General features: G+C 44.0%; 1 protein-coding gene across 1 annotated transcript in view; it reads left to right on the forward strand.

The window, feature by feature from the left end:
* Positions 1–11,135, forward strand: part of LOC108550038 (RNA-binding protein MEX3B) — a 75,275-nt gene extending 64,140 nt beyond the window's left edge. Inside the window, exon 2 of the mRNA XM_017903636.1 lies at positions 9,901–11,135. Within this exon, the coding sequence (XP_017759125.1) occupies positions 9,901–10,886 (986 nt within the window). The 3' untranslated portion in view covers positions 10,887–11,135. The remainder of the gene's footprint in view (positions 1–9,900) is intronic.
* Positions 11,136–12,347: the final 1,212 nt, after the last annotated feature.

The following is a 12,347-nucleotide window of genomic DNA, read 5'->3' on the forward strand; positions in this document are numbered from 1 at the left end:
TTGAGAAGGATTTACTGCGTGAAGGAAGAAAATGGGACGAGTGGCGTGGCTAAGATCCTCACCCCTGCTTCCGAGGCTCGCGACGCGTCCAATTTCCAGATGTCAGCCTGTTAATTCACCCTAATCTACATTTACTGGTCACTCCAGTCTATAAAATCCAAGTCCAGGACGATTAAAATCGATTAAACAATTTTCGAGATATTAAACTGTTTACAGTTATCACGAGCCGCTCTGTTTGCTTTTGGTCACCCTATATATGTGCATACAGCGTAGATAGCATTGCGTTGTTAAAATTGCGATGCAAAAATTGCGAGAAGGTTGCAATTTGCTTGCATCGGGGGCTACCTTTGCCCAGTTCGTGCGAGGATTCTCGAAAGTTCTGCGTTCCGACGCGGGCCCACCGAGAGGCCCACCGGGCCCGTTCGTCCCTTTATTCAGAGAAGATGGAACCGCAAAACGGGGTTCCATTCGGTCCACCAGCGAGGGATTCGGTGGTGAAACGGGAAAAAAAGTCCGGCGAGTGGCGAGGTATGAGCGCTGAATGAATATAATCGTCGAAGGTGAACCGGCTGGTAGGAAGAAAGAAGGTTGGGTACAATGGGTTCCGAAAATAAAGCGTGATCGATGAAACTGAAACAGGATTTACCCTTACGGGCTGGAGGACATGCGTGCACTCCGTTATGAAACATTTTCCCAACAAGACCCGGCCCAGTGTCACGCATTTAGCCACTACGCTGGGACTGACCTCTGCATCTGCTCTAGGGTGGTCCCCTGTTTCTCCGTTCTGCGCACTTGAATTATCTCACTCGGTGTGGTAGAGGGTATGCTTAATGTTAGGGCGCATGGATGATGGCAGATTGACAGGGGTAGCCAATTATTGGTGTTGATCTTCGATTTCTTTAGTTTTGAGTCTTTAAATTAAGATACCTGATGTGTTAGAATATGGTAATGATGTCAGACATGTCAGAGGGTGACAAAGAATTGACGTTGATCTTCGATTTCTTCAGTTTTGAGTCTTTAAATTATGACACTTAGTATGTTACAATATAGTAATGATGTTAGACGTGACAAAGGGTAGCCAATGGTTGGTGTTGATCTTCCATTTTTTGAGGTTTTCGTGAATGAACTATGACATTAGGTGTGTTAGAATGTAACTACTATGTCAGACATGCAATGGATGACAAAGAATTGACGTTGATCTTCGATCCCTTCAGTTTTGAGTCTTTAAATTATGACACTTGGTGTGTTAGAATATAATCATGATGTTATACATGACAGAGGATAGACAATGGTCGATGTTGATCTTCCATTTTTTGAGATTTTCGCGAATGAATTATGATACTAGGTGTGTTAGAATGGAACGACGATGTTAGACATGTCAGAGGACAATAAAGAATGTTGATCTTCGATTCCTTCAGTTTTATATCTCTAAATTATGATACCTGGTGTGTTAGAATATAATCATGATATTAGACATGACAGAGGGTAGCTAATGGTCGATGTTGATCTTCCATTTTTTGAGATTTTCCTTAAGGAATTGTGGCACTAAGTGTGTTAGAATATAACTACTATGTCAGACATGTCAGAGGATGACAAAGAATGGACGTTGATCTTCAATTCCCTCAGTTTTGTCTTTAAATTATGATACTTGGTGTGTTATAATATAGTAATGATGTTAGACGTGACAGAGGGTAGCTAATGGTCGATGTTGATCTTCCATTTTTTGAGATTTTCATCAAGGAATTATGGCACTAAGTGTGTTAGAATATAACTACTATGTCAGACATGCAACGGATGACAAAGAATTGACATTGATCTTCGATTCCCTCAGTTTTGAATCTCTAAATTATGACACTTGGTGTGTTAGAATATGTTAATGATATTAGACATGACAGAGGGTAGCTAATGGTCGATGTTGATCTTCCATTTTTTGAGATTTTCATCAAGGAATTATGGCACTAGGTGTGTTAGAATATAACTACTATGTCAGACATGTCAGAGGACAGTAAAGAATGTTGATCTTCGATTCCTTCAGTTTTATATCTCTAAATTATGACACTTGGTGTGCTAGAGTATATGCTTATTGTTAGGAAACGATGATATTAGACGTGTGCCAGAGAATGGCCAATGATTGGTGTCAATGTTCCACTTCTTCAGTTTCTCGTCCCTAAATTATTACACTAGGTTAGAATATATCAATGATAGCAGACATGGCAGAAGATAGCCAATAGTTGTTGTTTATCTTCGAGAATTATTACACTCGGTGTGTTAGAATATAACAATGATAGCAGACATGACAGAGGATAGATAGTCAATAATTGGTGTTCATCTTTGAAAATTATTACACTCGGTGTGCTAGAATATAACATTGACAGCACACTTGACAGAAGATAGCCAATAGTTGGTGTTGCTGTTCAAATTCTGCTTTGTATCCCTAAATTCTGACACCTGGTGTGTTAGAACAAATGCTTATTGTCAAAATATTCAACGATGTTATCAAATACACCACATGACAGGCAATAGTTGACATCAGTTTTTGACATTTTTCGATGTTGCACCGAATTATGTTATATTAAAACACACCACTGATATCAGAGAGTAGCCTAGGAGGATCATCTGATGACGTGATCAAGTTTCCTTTTCTGTCAGTACGTTCTGTCATCCGAAATTGACAGAGAATTTTCGCGAGAAGCTATATTTGATATGAAGGAAATCCCTGTGTCTCGTAGTATCATTCATCCTGATGAACATGTAGATCCATCCTCTGACGTAGCATACACTATTATAGTTCGCTAATTCAATTGCTATATCCGTGCACAGGCGAGTGTCGGACATTGGCCTAAATCGAGCTAAGTTTAACGCAAACAGTGTTGCAAGCAACACATGATCATTATCACGTTTCCTCCTATCCCAAAAGCAGTTGCACACGTTTTTAGAAAATACTGAGCGCTACCAAAATCACTATACTTTTGCAACTTAATAACCACCCTAATTCGATTCCAATTCCCTGTCATCTAACTGTCAAAGGTCTCACAAGTATAATACCAAGATCTATTACTTTATTATCCGTTATTACTCGATAGTTATCCATCATTAGGTATCAATTATCAGCTGTCATCAGCTATTATTCGATATTATTCGTTAGATATTACACATAGCTAGATATTACGATTGGTCCGAGTTCCAAGTGACCGAGTTCTCAGTTGTGAGATGCGTCAATCAATCTAGGGAGCCAAGATGGAACGTTGTTCAACCCCTATAGCCAAGAAAAGCACCCTATCGTGCAACCCCAAAGTGTGAACGACCTGGAAGCGAGGGGGCCAGAGAAAAATGGTTTCAGCTAACGAACACGACCGGATTCCCTGAATCTGATTCCCCGATGCCCCGTAGGTCCCAGTGGCTACGACTCGAGCGGCTATTACGCGGTTTCCCCGCATGGCTGAGGACGTCAGGGCCGTGTGGTGGTGGGGCGTTGGGGTTTTTGAAAATTCCCGGGGCTCCGTTCTTGGAATTCCGCGGAGAAGAGGTGGCACACTCTGGCTGGTTATGGTCGCAATTACGCTCGCGCCCCCGAGACGACCTCGCGTCGCGGCTCGTGTCCCTTTCCTCTCGCGTTTGAGCGCCTCGGACCGCGTCGTGGCGTGCACAGCTAAGGCCGTATCGATGTCAAGATTGTGCCGCAGCGACCGTCCCTGAAGAGCCATGGACGCCCGTGACATTGTCGCGTCGCGCAAGGACTTACGTAGCCGACCAAGGGAAACGTCTAAACGTCGGCCAGAGAACGCTCTCAGCGACCTCTCTCTCTCCCTCTCTCTCTCTCTCTCTCTTTCTCTTCCTCACTCTCTTCCTCGCTCTCTCTCTTCCTCACTCTCTCTCTTCCTCTCTCTCTATCTCTCACAGCGACCTCTCTCTCTCTATCTCTCTCTCTCTCACTCTCTATCTCTCACAGCGACCTCTCTCTCTCTCTTCCTCACTCTCTCTCTTTTCCCCACTCTCTCTCTCTCTCTTCCTCTCTTCCTCACTCTCTCTCTCTCACTCTCTCTCTCACTCTCTCTCTTCCTCTCTTCCTCACTCTCTTCCTCACTGTCTCTCTTTCTCTCTCTCTCTCTCTCTCTCTCTCTCTCTCTCTTTCTCGTTCTCTCTCTGCTTGGCTGTCTCGGTCTCGCTCTGGCGAACGGGTAAAAATGCTGTCCGGTTTTGATCGAGTAAATGGAGTTGCGTGTCGCTATCTGATGACCCTTTTGCTTTGTGGGAAGGTAGGATCGATAGTAGGCTGTTTCGTGATGGTCTCGCGTCGCGGGCGCGGTCGATCTTCGGGGTCGGCAATCGAAGCAGTTCCTTTTAACTAGGGGTTAGGCGTAACTGGGATTATGGAGTCGGAATGTTTTATAGGAGAGAGAGAGGGAGAGAGAGAGGGCTTCTTGCTTCTTTTTCGCGAACGAGGTCTTTTTTGCGAGGGGAGAAATCCCGGGCATGTATTCAGGGAAATTAGGCGCGGGTTGATATTGTGGGAGAATATGGCAGGCTGAGTCAATAGTTGAGGAAGACGCGTTTATTACTCGCTAATTTGCGTTGCGATGATGAGGGATGAGGAAGGTGCACCTTTGGGGGCACTCGTGTATATATTGTACATTCTCTGTTTTCCTGTATATAGTCCCTGTGTATTTTATATACACTGTATGTACTCTGTATATACTCCTTATATGCTCTGTATACCCGCTATATACTCAGGATACTCTATGTATACTCTGTATATATTCTCTATAGTGCCTGTATATACTGGCATACTATATATTCTGTGTACTCTTTGTACACTCTTTATATAGTCTATATACTCGGTATACTCTCTATATACTCTGTATATATTCTCTATATACTCTCTATATACTCTCTATACTCTCTATACTCTCTCTGTATATTCTCTATGTACTCTCTATATACTCTGTATAATCTATATACTCTCCCTGTATACTCTTTGTATACTCTATATACTCAGTATACTCTATATACTCTCTCTGCATATTCTCTATGCACTCTCTATACTCTCCATATACTCTCTGTACTCCCTCTGTATATCTACACACTCTTTGTATCCTTGTGTATACTCAATATACACTCTATATACTCTATATACACTCTGTATATTCTCATTATATTCTATCTAATCTTTCTATATTCTCTATATATTCTTTACATACCCTATATGCTCTCTATATATTCCCTATATACTTTCTATATTTATTGTATACTATATACCATATAATCTCTATATACTCTGTCTACTCTCTCTGTATTCTTTATATATTTTCTATATATCCTATATGATCTCCATATATTCCCTAGATACTGTCTATATTTATTGTATACTATATACCATATAATCTCTATATACTCTGTCTACTCTCTCAGTATTCTTTATATATTCTTTATATTTCCTATATACTCTCTATATTTATTGTTTACTATATACCATATAATCTCTATATACTCTGCCTATGCTCTCTATATTCCTTATATGTTCTCTATATACCTTATATGCTCTCTATATATTCTCTACATACTCTCTATGTTTATTATATACTGTATACCGTATAATCTCTATATAATCTCCCATCCTCATATCCCACACTGTGTTGCCAACTTAAACCTATGAACTAATGGATACCTAACCTAATAATCTCTCATCCTTCCATGCAGACATTCATATCCTCGCTAATGACACATTCCGTAAAAGCAATCTCACACAGACCTTTGAGTAAGGTTAAATGTGTGCAGCAAATTAGAAATGAATGGTATTGCTATTACAGTTTTTGTTTGAATTTATTTCCTTCTTCGAGAAAGTTAATTTTTCACATATTTTAGCGTTTAAATTGAAATTGGATAACCTGTACATCAATGATATTAATTAAAGTACAGTATGGAAATTAAGTAAACACAGAGTTTTATTTTTCATAGATATCAATATTCCTGCAATATTATACAAGTACAGTACAAGTAAAAGTTAATATCAATCTTATTGCAAACAACTATAATCAGCAAATGTTAAAATGAAAATGTAATTCTTAATTTTGAGAAAATCCTGAGAAAATTGTTATATTAAATAAATTAAAATTCAAATTAAAATTCAAAACCAAGTTAAAATTCGACAAACATCAATTTTATTAATCCTTTACACTCGACGATTCTTTGGCCAAAGAAGAATAGGAGTTCAATGATTTCCTGTTACAAAGCTGACGATATTTTTCTGAGCAGGAACAATAAATCCTATGATAATTAACACGTAGAATTATTTCATTTCGATACCTCGCACACAGTCACATTATCTAAAATTTCACATATTTATGAATATCGATCTTCGAAATTTTATTAAATGGCGCCTTTCGAGTGCAAAGTGTTAAGGGTATCAATGGTATACAAAATTTAAAATGTGTATATACTTCTCATATTAATACACGTACTCAAACTTTTGCCTGGTACTGTACATGTAATTAATCTAACTAATTTAACTAATAAAAATAAGAAAAGTCGCAAATAATTTCCTACAATTGTCAAAAATCTGCGAGCCAATTGCCCCCTTGCATGGTGGACGTCTCCGTCGAGACACTCGATGAAACATAACCTCACGAGCGAAATCCCGCTCCGGTCTCGTCGTGATGAGCGACAAAAACCGGTCACGCTCTGCTACCTTGCCGCAAGTTCAAAATCACCGGGTGATTAACGATCGCGGGCTATGTACGTAGTCGATAGACGCAATTAAAAAGCGGCGCAGCGAACGCTCGGCGTGGCATGGCGGCAGGGAAACGGAAAGCAGAGAGGAAGGTATGCGATCGGCTGGTAGCGGGGTGTTCAGCCGCGTGTGTCGCGTTCGGTTGGTGCGCCGGAGGAGAGAGTGAACGGAACGAAAGGGAGGTTGGAGCGAGAGAGAGGGAGGGGGCGCGGAGGATGAGGACCGCGAAGGATAGCGTCGGGATGGAGAAAGGTGGACGCGCCGGGACGGAGACGGACGCAGAAGGTGGTCGAGCGCGAAAGAAGGAAAGGGAGAGGAGTGGTTCACCTGCATTGCTAGCATTGCGCCGGCTCAAGGCCAGAGAGTCTGCGAGACCGAGGACCAGACCGGGTCGGGACCTCCTTCCTTCCAGTTTCCTGCACCCTGTTCTCTCTCTGCCTCTCTCTCTCTCGCGTCGCTCTTCCTTCTCCGCCGCGTCCCACCGCTCTGCCAGCTTCTCCTTTTTCGTACCGCCGCGGATCTCGCTACGCGCCTTGTTGTCTGTTGTTCACCGCGTACAGACAATTGCGTCATGACAATGGCTCCGGGTCTGCCGACCCGGGAGACCGTGAAGCATCTACTGTACGAGCCCAGTGGGCCTGATCTTACGGAAGGTTGCAGATTTTTTTTAATACCAATTGGATAGGGCTTGTCTAACTAGGAGATCGCTGGATCGAGTGCCTGAGGGTAGTAGGATAGTTTAGAGTTTGAGATTTGTCGACGTTTCTGGGATAGAATGGTTCAGAGAGGTGGGAGCAAATTAACTGAGGCTGTTCGTGAGATGGGTTGAGTTCTTTTGGATACCAGGATGATTGGAAGAGACGTGGGTATAGCTTGCGTAGCTAGGAGATCTCTCTGGACCAAGTAGTTGAGGGTTAGATGGTTTTAGTATTTGAGGCTGTGTCAGTGTTTAGTAGATAGGGTGGTCCATTGAGCTGAGGGTAAGTTACCTGAGGTTGTTTTGTGGAACACGATGTCTTTTGGATACAGTACAGCTTTCCTAACTAAAAAATCAATAGACCAAGTGGTTAAAGGTTGCATAGTTCTAGTATGTGAGCTGTGTCAATGTTCAGAAGACAGGGTGGTCAATAAAGGTAGTGGGAGTAAGTTACCTAAGGCTATTTGGTGGGACACGATATCTTTTGGATACAGTATAGCTTTCCTAACTAAAAAATCCCTAGACCAAGTAGTTAAAGGTTGCACAGTGCTAGTATGTGAGCTGTGTCAATGTTCAGAAGACAGGGTGGTCAATAAAGGTAGTGGGAGTAAGTTACCTAAGGCTATTTGGTGGGACACGATGTCTTTTGGATACAGTATAGCTTTCCTAACTAAAAAATCCCTAGACCAAGTGGTTAAAGGTTGCACAGTGCTAGTATGTGAGCTGTGTCAATGTTCAGAAGACAGGGTGGTCAATAAAGGTAGTGGGAGTAAGTTACCTAAGGCTATTTGGTGGGACAATGTTTTTTAGGTACAATACAGCTTTTCTAGCTAGAAAATTCTTAGGCCAAGTGGTTAAAGGTTGCACAGTGCTAGTATTTGAACTGTGTCAGTGTTCAGAAGACAGGGTGGTCAATAAAGGTAGCGGGAGTAAGTTACCTAAAGCTATTTGGTGGGACACGATGTCTTTTGGATACAGTATAGCTTTCCTAACTAAAAAATCCCTAGATCAAGTGGTTAAGGGTTGCATAGTTCTAATATGTGAGCTGTGTCAATGTTCTTAAAACAGAAAGTCGTCCATAGAGCTGGGAATAAGTTACCTAAACACGATGTCTTTTGGTTACAGTTCAGCTTTCCTAACTAAAAAATCCCTACACCAAGTGGTTAAAGGTTGCATAGTTCTAGTATGTGAGCTGTGTCAATGTTCTTAAAACAGAAAGTCGTCCATAGAGCTGGGAATAAGTTACCTGACGCTGTTTGGTAGGACGATGTCTTTTGGATCCAGTACAGCTTTCCTGGCTAGAAAACCCTTAGATATAAGTGACTAAGGGTTGGATAGTTTTGGATTTTAGCCGTGTCAATGTTTTTAATACAGAAAGTGGTTCATAGAGAAGTGACTAAGTCAGTTGAAACGTGGGTATAGCTTGCCCAGCTAGAGATAGATAGATAAAGTAGCTAAGGGTTGAATAACCTAGTGTTTGAGACGTGGAATAGCCTAGCCCATACAGCAGTTTGTGTGATGGACACGTGTTTTGAAGAACAGTAGCGCAGTTTTGTTAGATATTCCTCGCTCTGCTTCTTTCTTGGTACAAGAAAACCAATTATACCGTGCACGTGATATGCACGGAGATAAAATACCGTCGGGGTATTCTTCTTCGTAGCCTGCAATTACTTGTTCGAGGTATTTTGTAATGCAACTGCAGATTTTGGTGGACTACCCAGTATATACTTGTTTAATAAGCAGTATATAAATATTAAACTCGAGCGTTTAAGGAGGGGTGGGGTATCCGCAGCGAGTGTACGGTAATCACTGGAGATGTAGACCGTGGCGGCGCTAGTGTGTTCGGTGGGTCGATATTACGTCGAAACGCTTTGCCATTTAATTAACGATGCTTTTAACTGACATTATACCTACCGATGGTGCATGTTCTAACGAATATAAAATTTTCTAATTTTTCTACTAAAATCCCGACACTTCCCTCTCGCTGTGCACACTATTTTACGTATCAGAAACAGCGAATACAAATGTTTAATATCTGCCTGTACAAATATCGGTGAATAATAAATGCAATATATTATTTTCGTCGTAATGCACACTGTGCATAGACACAGACGTATCATTCACACTTGTAAGTAACAATCCTTGCCCCATCGGTCGTTTCAATTTCAATCAGAGCGACCGCTCTCGAGACGTTGGGACGAGAAGATAAGCGGGTAATTTTACACGTTGTCCGATTAAAAAGGCAAAAGGAGCAATTTTCTGGATCTCGGCTTTACAGAGAACAGAGAATTTGCTGAAAAATTGGTCATCGATTACGGGTGAATAACGATATAGAGATTAAAGACGGAAAGCAAGGCGAATTACGCTGGAACCGAGCGGTGCAATTACTCCACTATCGGTGTAAAAAAAAGCCCTACACTCTGGTACTTGTTTCGCAGAAAATTGTATCTAAACGATCGTTCCCGTTTGATTGCAGGTTGTAAAATCAAAGCACTGCGAGCGAAGACCAACACTTACATTAAGACCCCGGTGCGCGGCGAGGAGCCGGTGTTCGTGGTAACAGGGCGCAAGGAGGACGTGGCCCGTGCAAAACGCGAGATCCTGTCAGCGGCGGAGCACTTCTCTCAGATCCGGGCGACGCGCAAGTGCTCGCTGGGCGCGATAATGGGCACACCACCTGGGCCGCCGGCGTCTGTGCCGGGCCACGTGACGACTCTGGTACGGGTGCCGTACAGAGTGGTGGGCCTGGTCGTCGGGCCGAAAGGCGCGACCATCAAGAGAATCCAGCATCAGACGCACACCTACATAGTGACGCCGAGTCGCGACAAGGAGCCGGTGTTCGAGGTGACCGGACTACCCGAGAGCGTGGAGGCTGCGAGACGCGAGATCGAGGCACACATAGCACTTAGAACCGGCTCAGGAACCGCCCTCGACGATTCGGAACTGCTAAGCGTGCTCTGTCGCGGTGGCCTGGGCTCGATCCTCGGTTGCCTCGACGCACCGGGCTCGAACGGCTCGAATGGCTCGAACGGGTCCAGCGGCGCGTTCTCCAGCAGCGGAAGTTGCAGCAGCTCGTCCAGCAGTTCCGGTGCACCTGGACTGAACGATCTCGTGGCGATCTGGGGCGCAGGGATGGAAAGGGACGAGGGTCTAGGCGAGTCGCCGTCGTTCGAGTCTCAGCCAGCCTCAGCCTCCTCTATCTGGTCGTTCCCCAGCGTCGCGCTACCCTCCAGGCCATCACCACCAGCGTCCACGAGCCCGACGTCACCCACGGACTCGCTGTTGGGCGGCGGACGACGGGAATGCGTGGTGTGCGGCGACAAGGAGGTCACCGCTGCGTTGGTCCCGTGCGGACACAATCATTTCTGCCTGGACTGCGGCAACCGGGTCTGCGAGAGTTCCGACCCCAGCTGCCCCGTCTGCTCCAGGCCCGTTTTACAGGCGCTTCGTATCTTCTCTTAAGCACCGACTCCAGCCAACCCGGAGATCCTTCAGGCTCCTGTCTGCGTCGCGGCACCTGGTACAGCGGCTGTATACCGATTCTCACACCATTGACATGTCTGCTCTTCGACTTTTGGCGGCTCATCCAGGAACGACGGCGCCGGAGAACGCCCACCCCCGAATTTTCCGTATAAGCTCGTATCCCCCGGTTCGCGCACCTATGCCGCCGCGACGTCGGGGGAACGGACGCGCACAATGTCTCAATTCCACTGCTGCCAATAACCTCTTCTACGCGCCGGGAATGCCCCGATATAAATGCTAACTTGTCGCGTCGTTCCCGCCGACCGAATACAACGAAGTCAGCTTTTAAGTTCTAACGAGAATATATATGGAACGGGAGATTGAGAGAGATTGCGTGAGAGAAAGAGTGAGCGAATGAGTGCGTGAGAAAGAGAGTGCGTGCATGCGAGGCAGAGAGAGAAAGGGCGAGAGAGAGAGAGAGAGAGAGAGAGAGAGAGAGAGAGAGAGAGAGAGGAGAAACATTACTCGCTCATTCATTGTCATCGTTTTCATACTTTTACCCTCAATATATGCATACGTAGTAGAGATATCAGGCTCGCAGGTTCGTTGACGCGATCTGTCACGCGTCCGACGGGGAAACGGGCGTCGAGCTGTCGCGTGACGGAGAGGAATGGTCATATATATACATATAAGGCTCTCTTTGTTCGTGGAAGAAGGATTCGTTTGGCTTTGCCGTTTATGGGGTTGCCTTCGAACTATCGGGAAAAGTTTCACGCGCGCACCGTTCGATACCTTGGCGATGGCGGCGGGACTGTTGACCACCGAGAGAAAGAGAGAGAGAGAGAGAGAGAGATGCTGCTTTGCTCGCAGAAGGAGAAGAAGGAAAATTAGGCTGAAGATATATAGCGCGTTTCGTATCGATTGCAATAACGTTTCATTGCAATAACATTCCATTCGCTGATTGTATTCATCACGGTATATTCGTATTTTTCTACAAATTCTTTTTGAATCGAAGGCAGTCTAGATAATGGAATGGACGAATTATAATCTCGAATCAGATATCGCGGTTTCATCGCGGACCTTTTAATTAGCGTAGATGTTATTTTTTTATATGATTGACAATCCACGGTGAGAGTCAGCGCTCATCGGAACAAACACGAAATAGGGGGAGAACTCTCGGACACTTGGATAGTTTTTCGGATATTTTTATATGCGTTATCCTTCTTTCACCGCCGGTGAACGAGAGAACAGGGGGCCGCGGACAGGGCTCGGGGATGGTAATTTTTATCGCGTCATTCCCCGCGGAACATTATGAAACACTATATATCAAGGGTGCTTGCAAAACACTGATAAATAAAATTTTTACGAGCTCTATATATTTTTATTTAGAAAGCGGTACCAATCATCGTAAACGTCCTATTTATCGTTCTGAACGTTTTATGGAAATTACCAGGCCCGATT

The sequence above is a fragment of the Eufriesea mexicana genome, unplaced genomic scaffold (genome assembly GCF_001483705.2).
Source record: "Eufriesea mexicana isolate 0111107269 unplaced genomic scaffold, ASM148370v2 scaffold2458, whole genome shotgun sequence".
NCBI classification, from domain to species: Eukaryota; Metazoa; Arthropoda; class Insecta; order Hymenoptera; family Apidae; genus Eufriesea; species Eufriesea mexicana.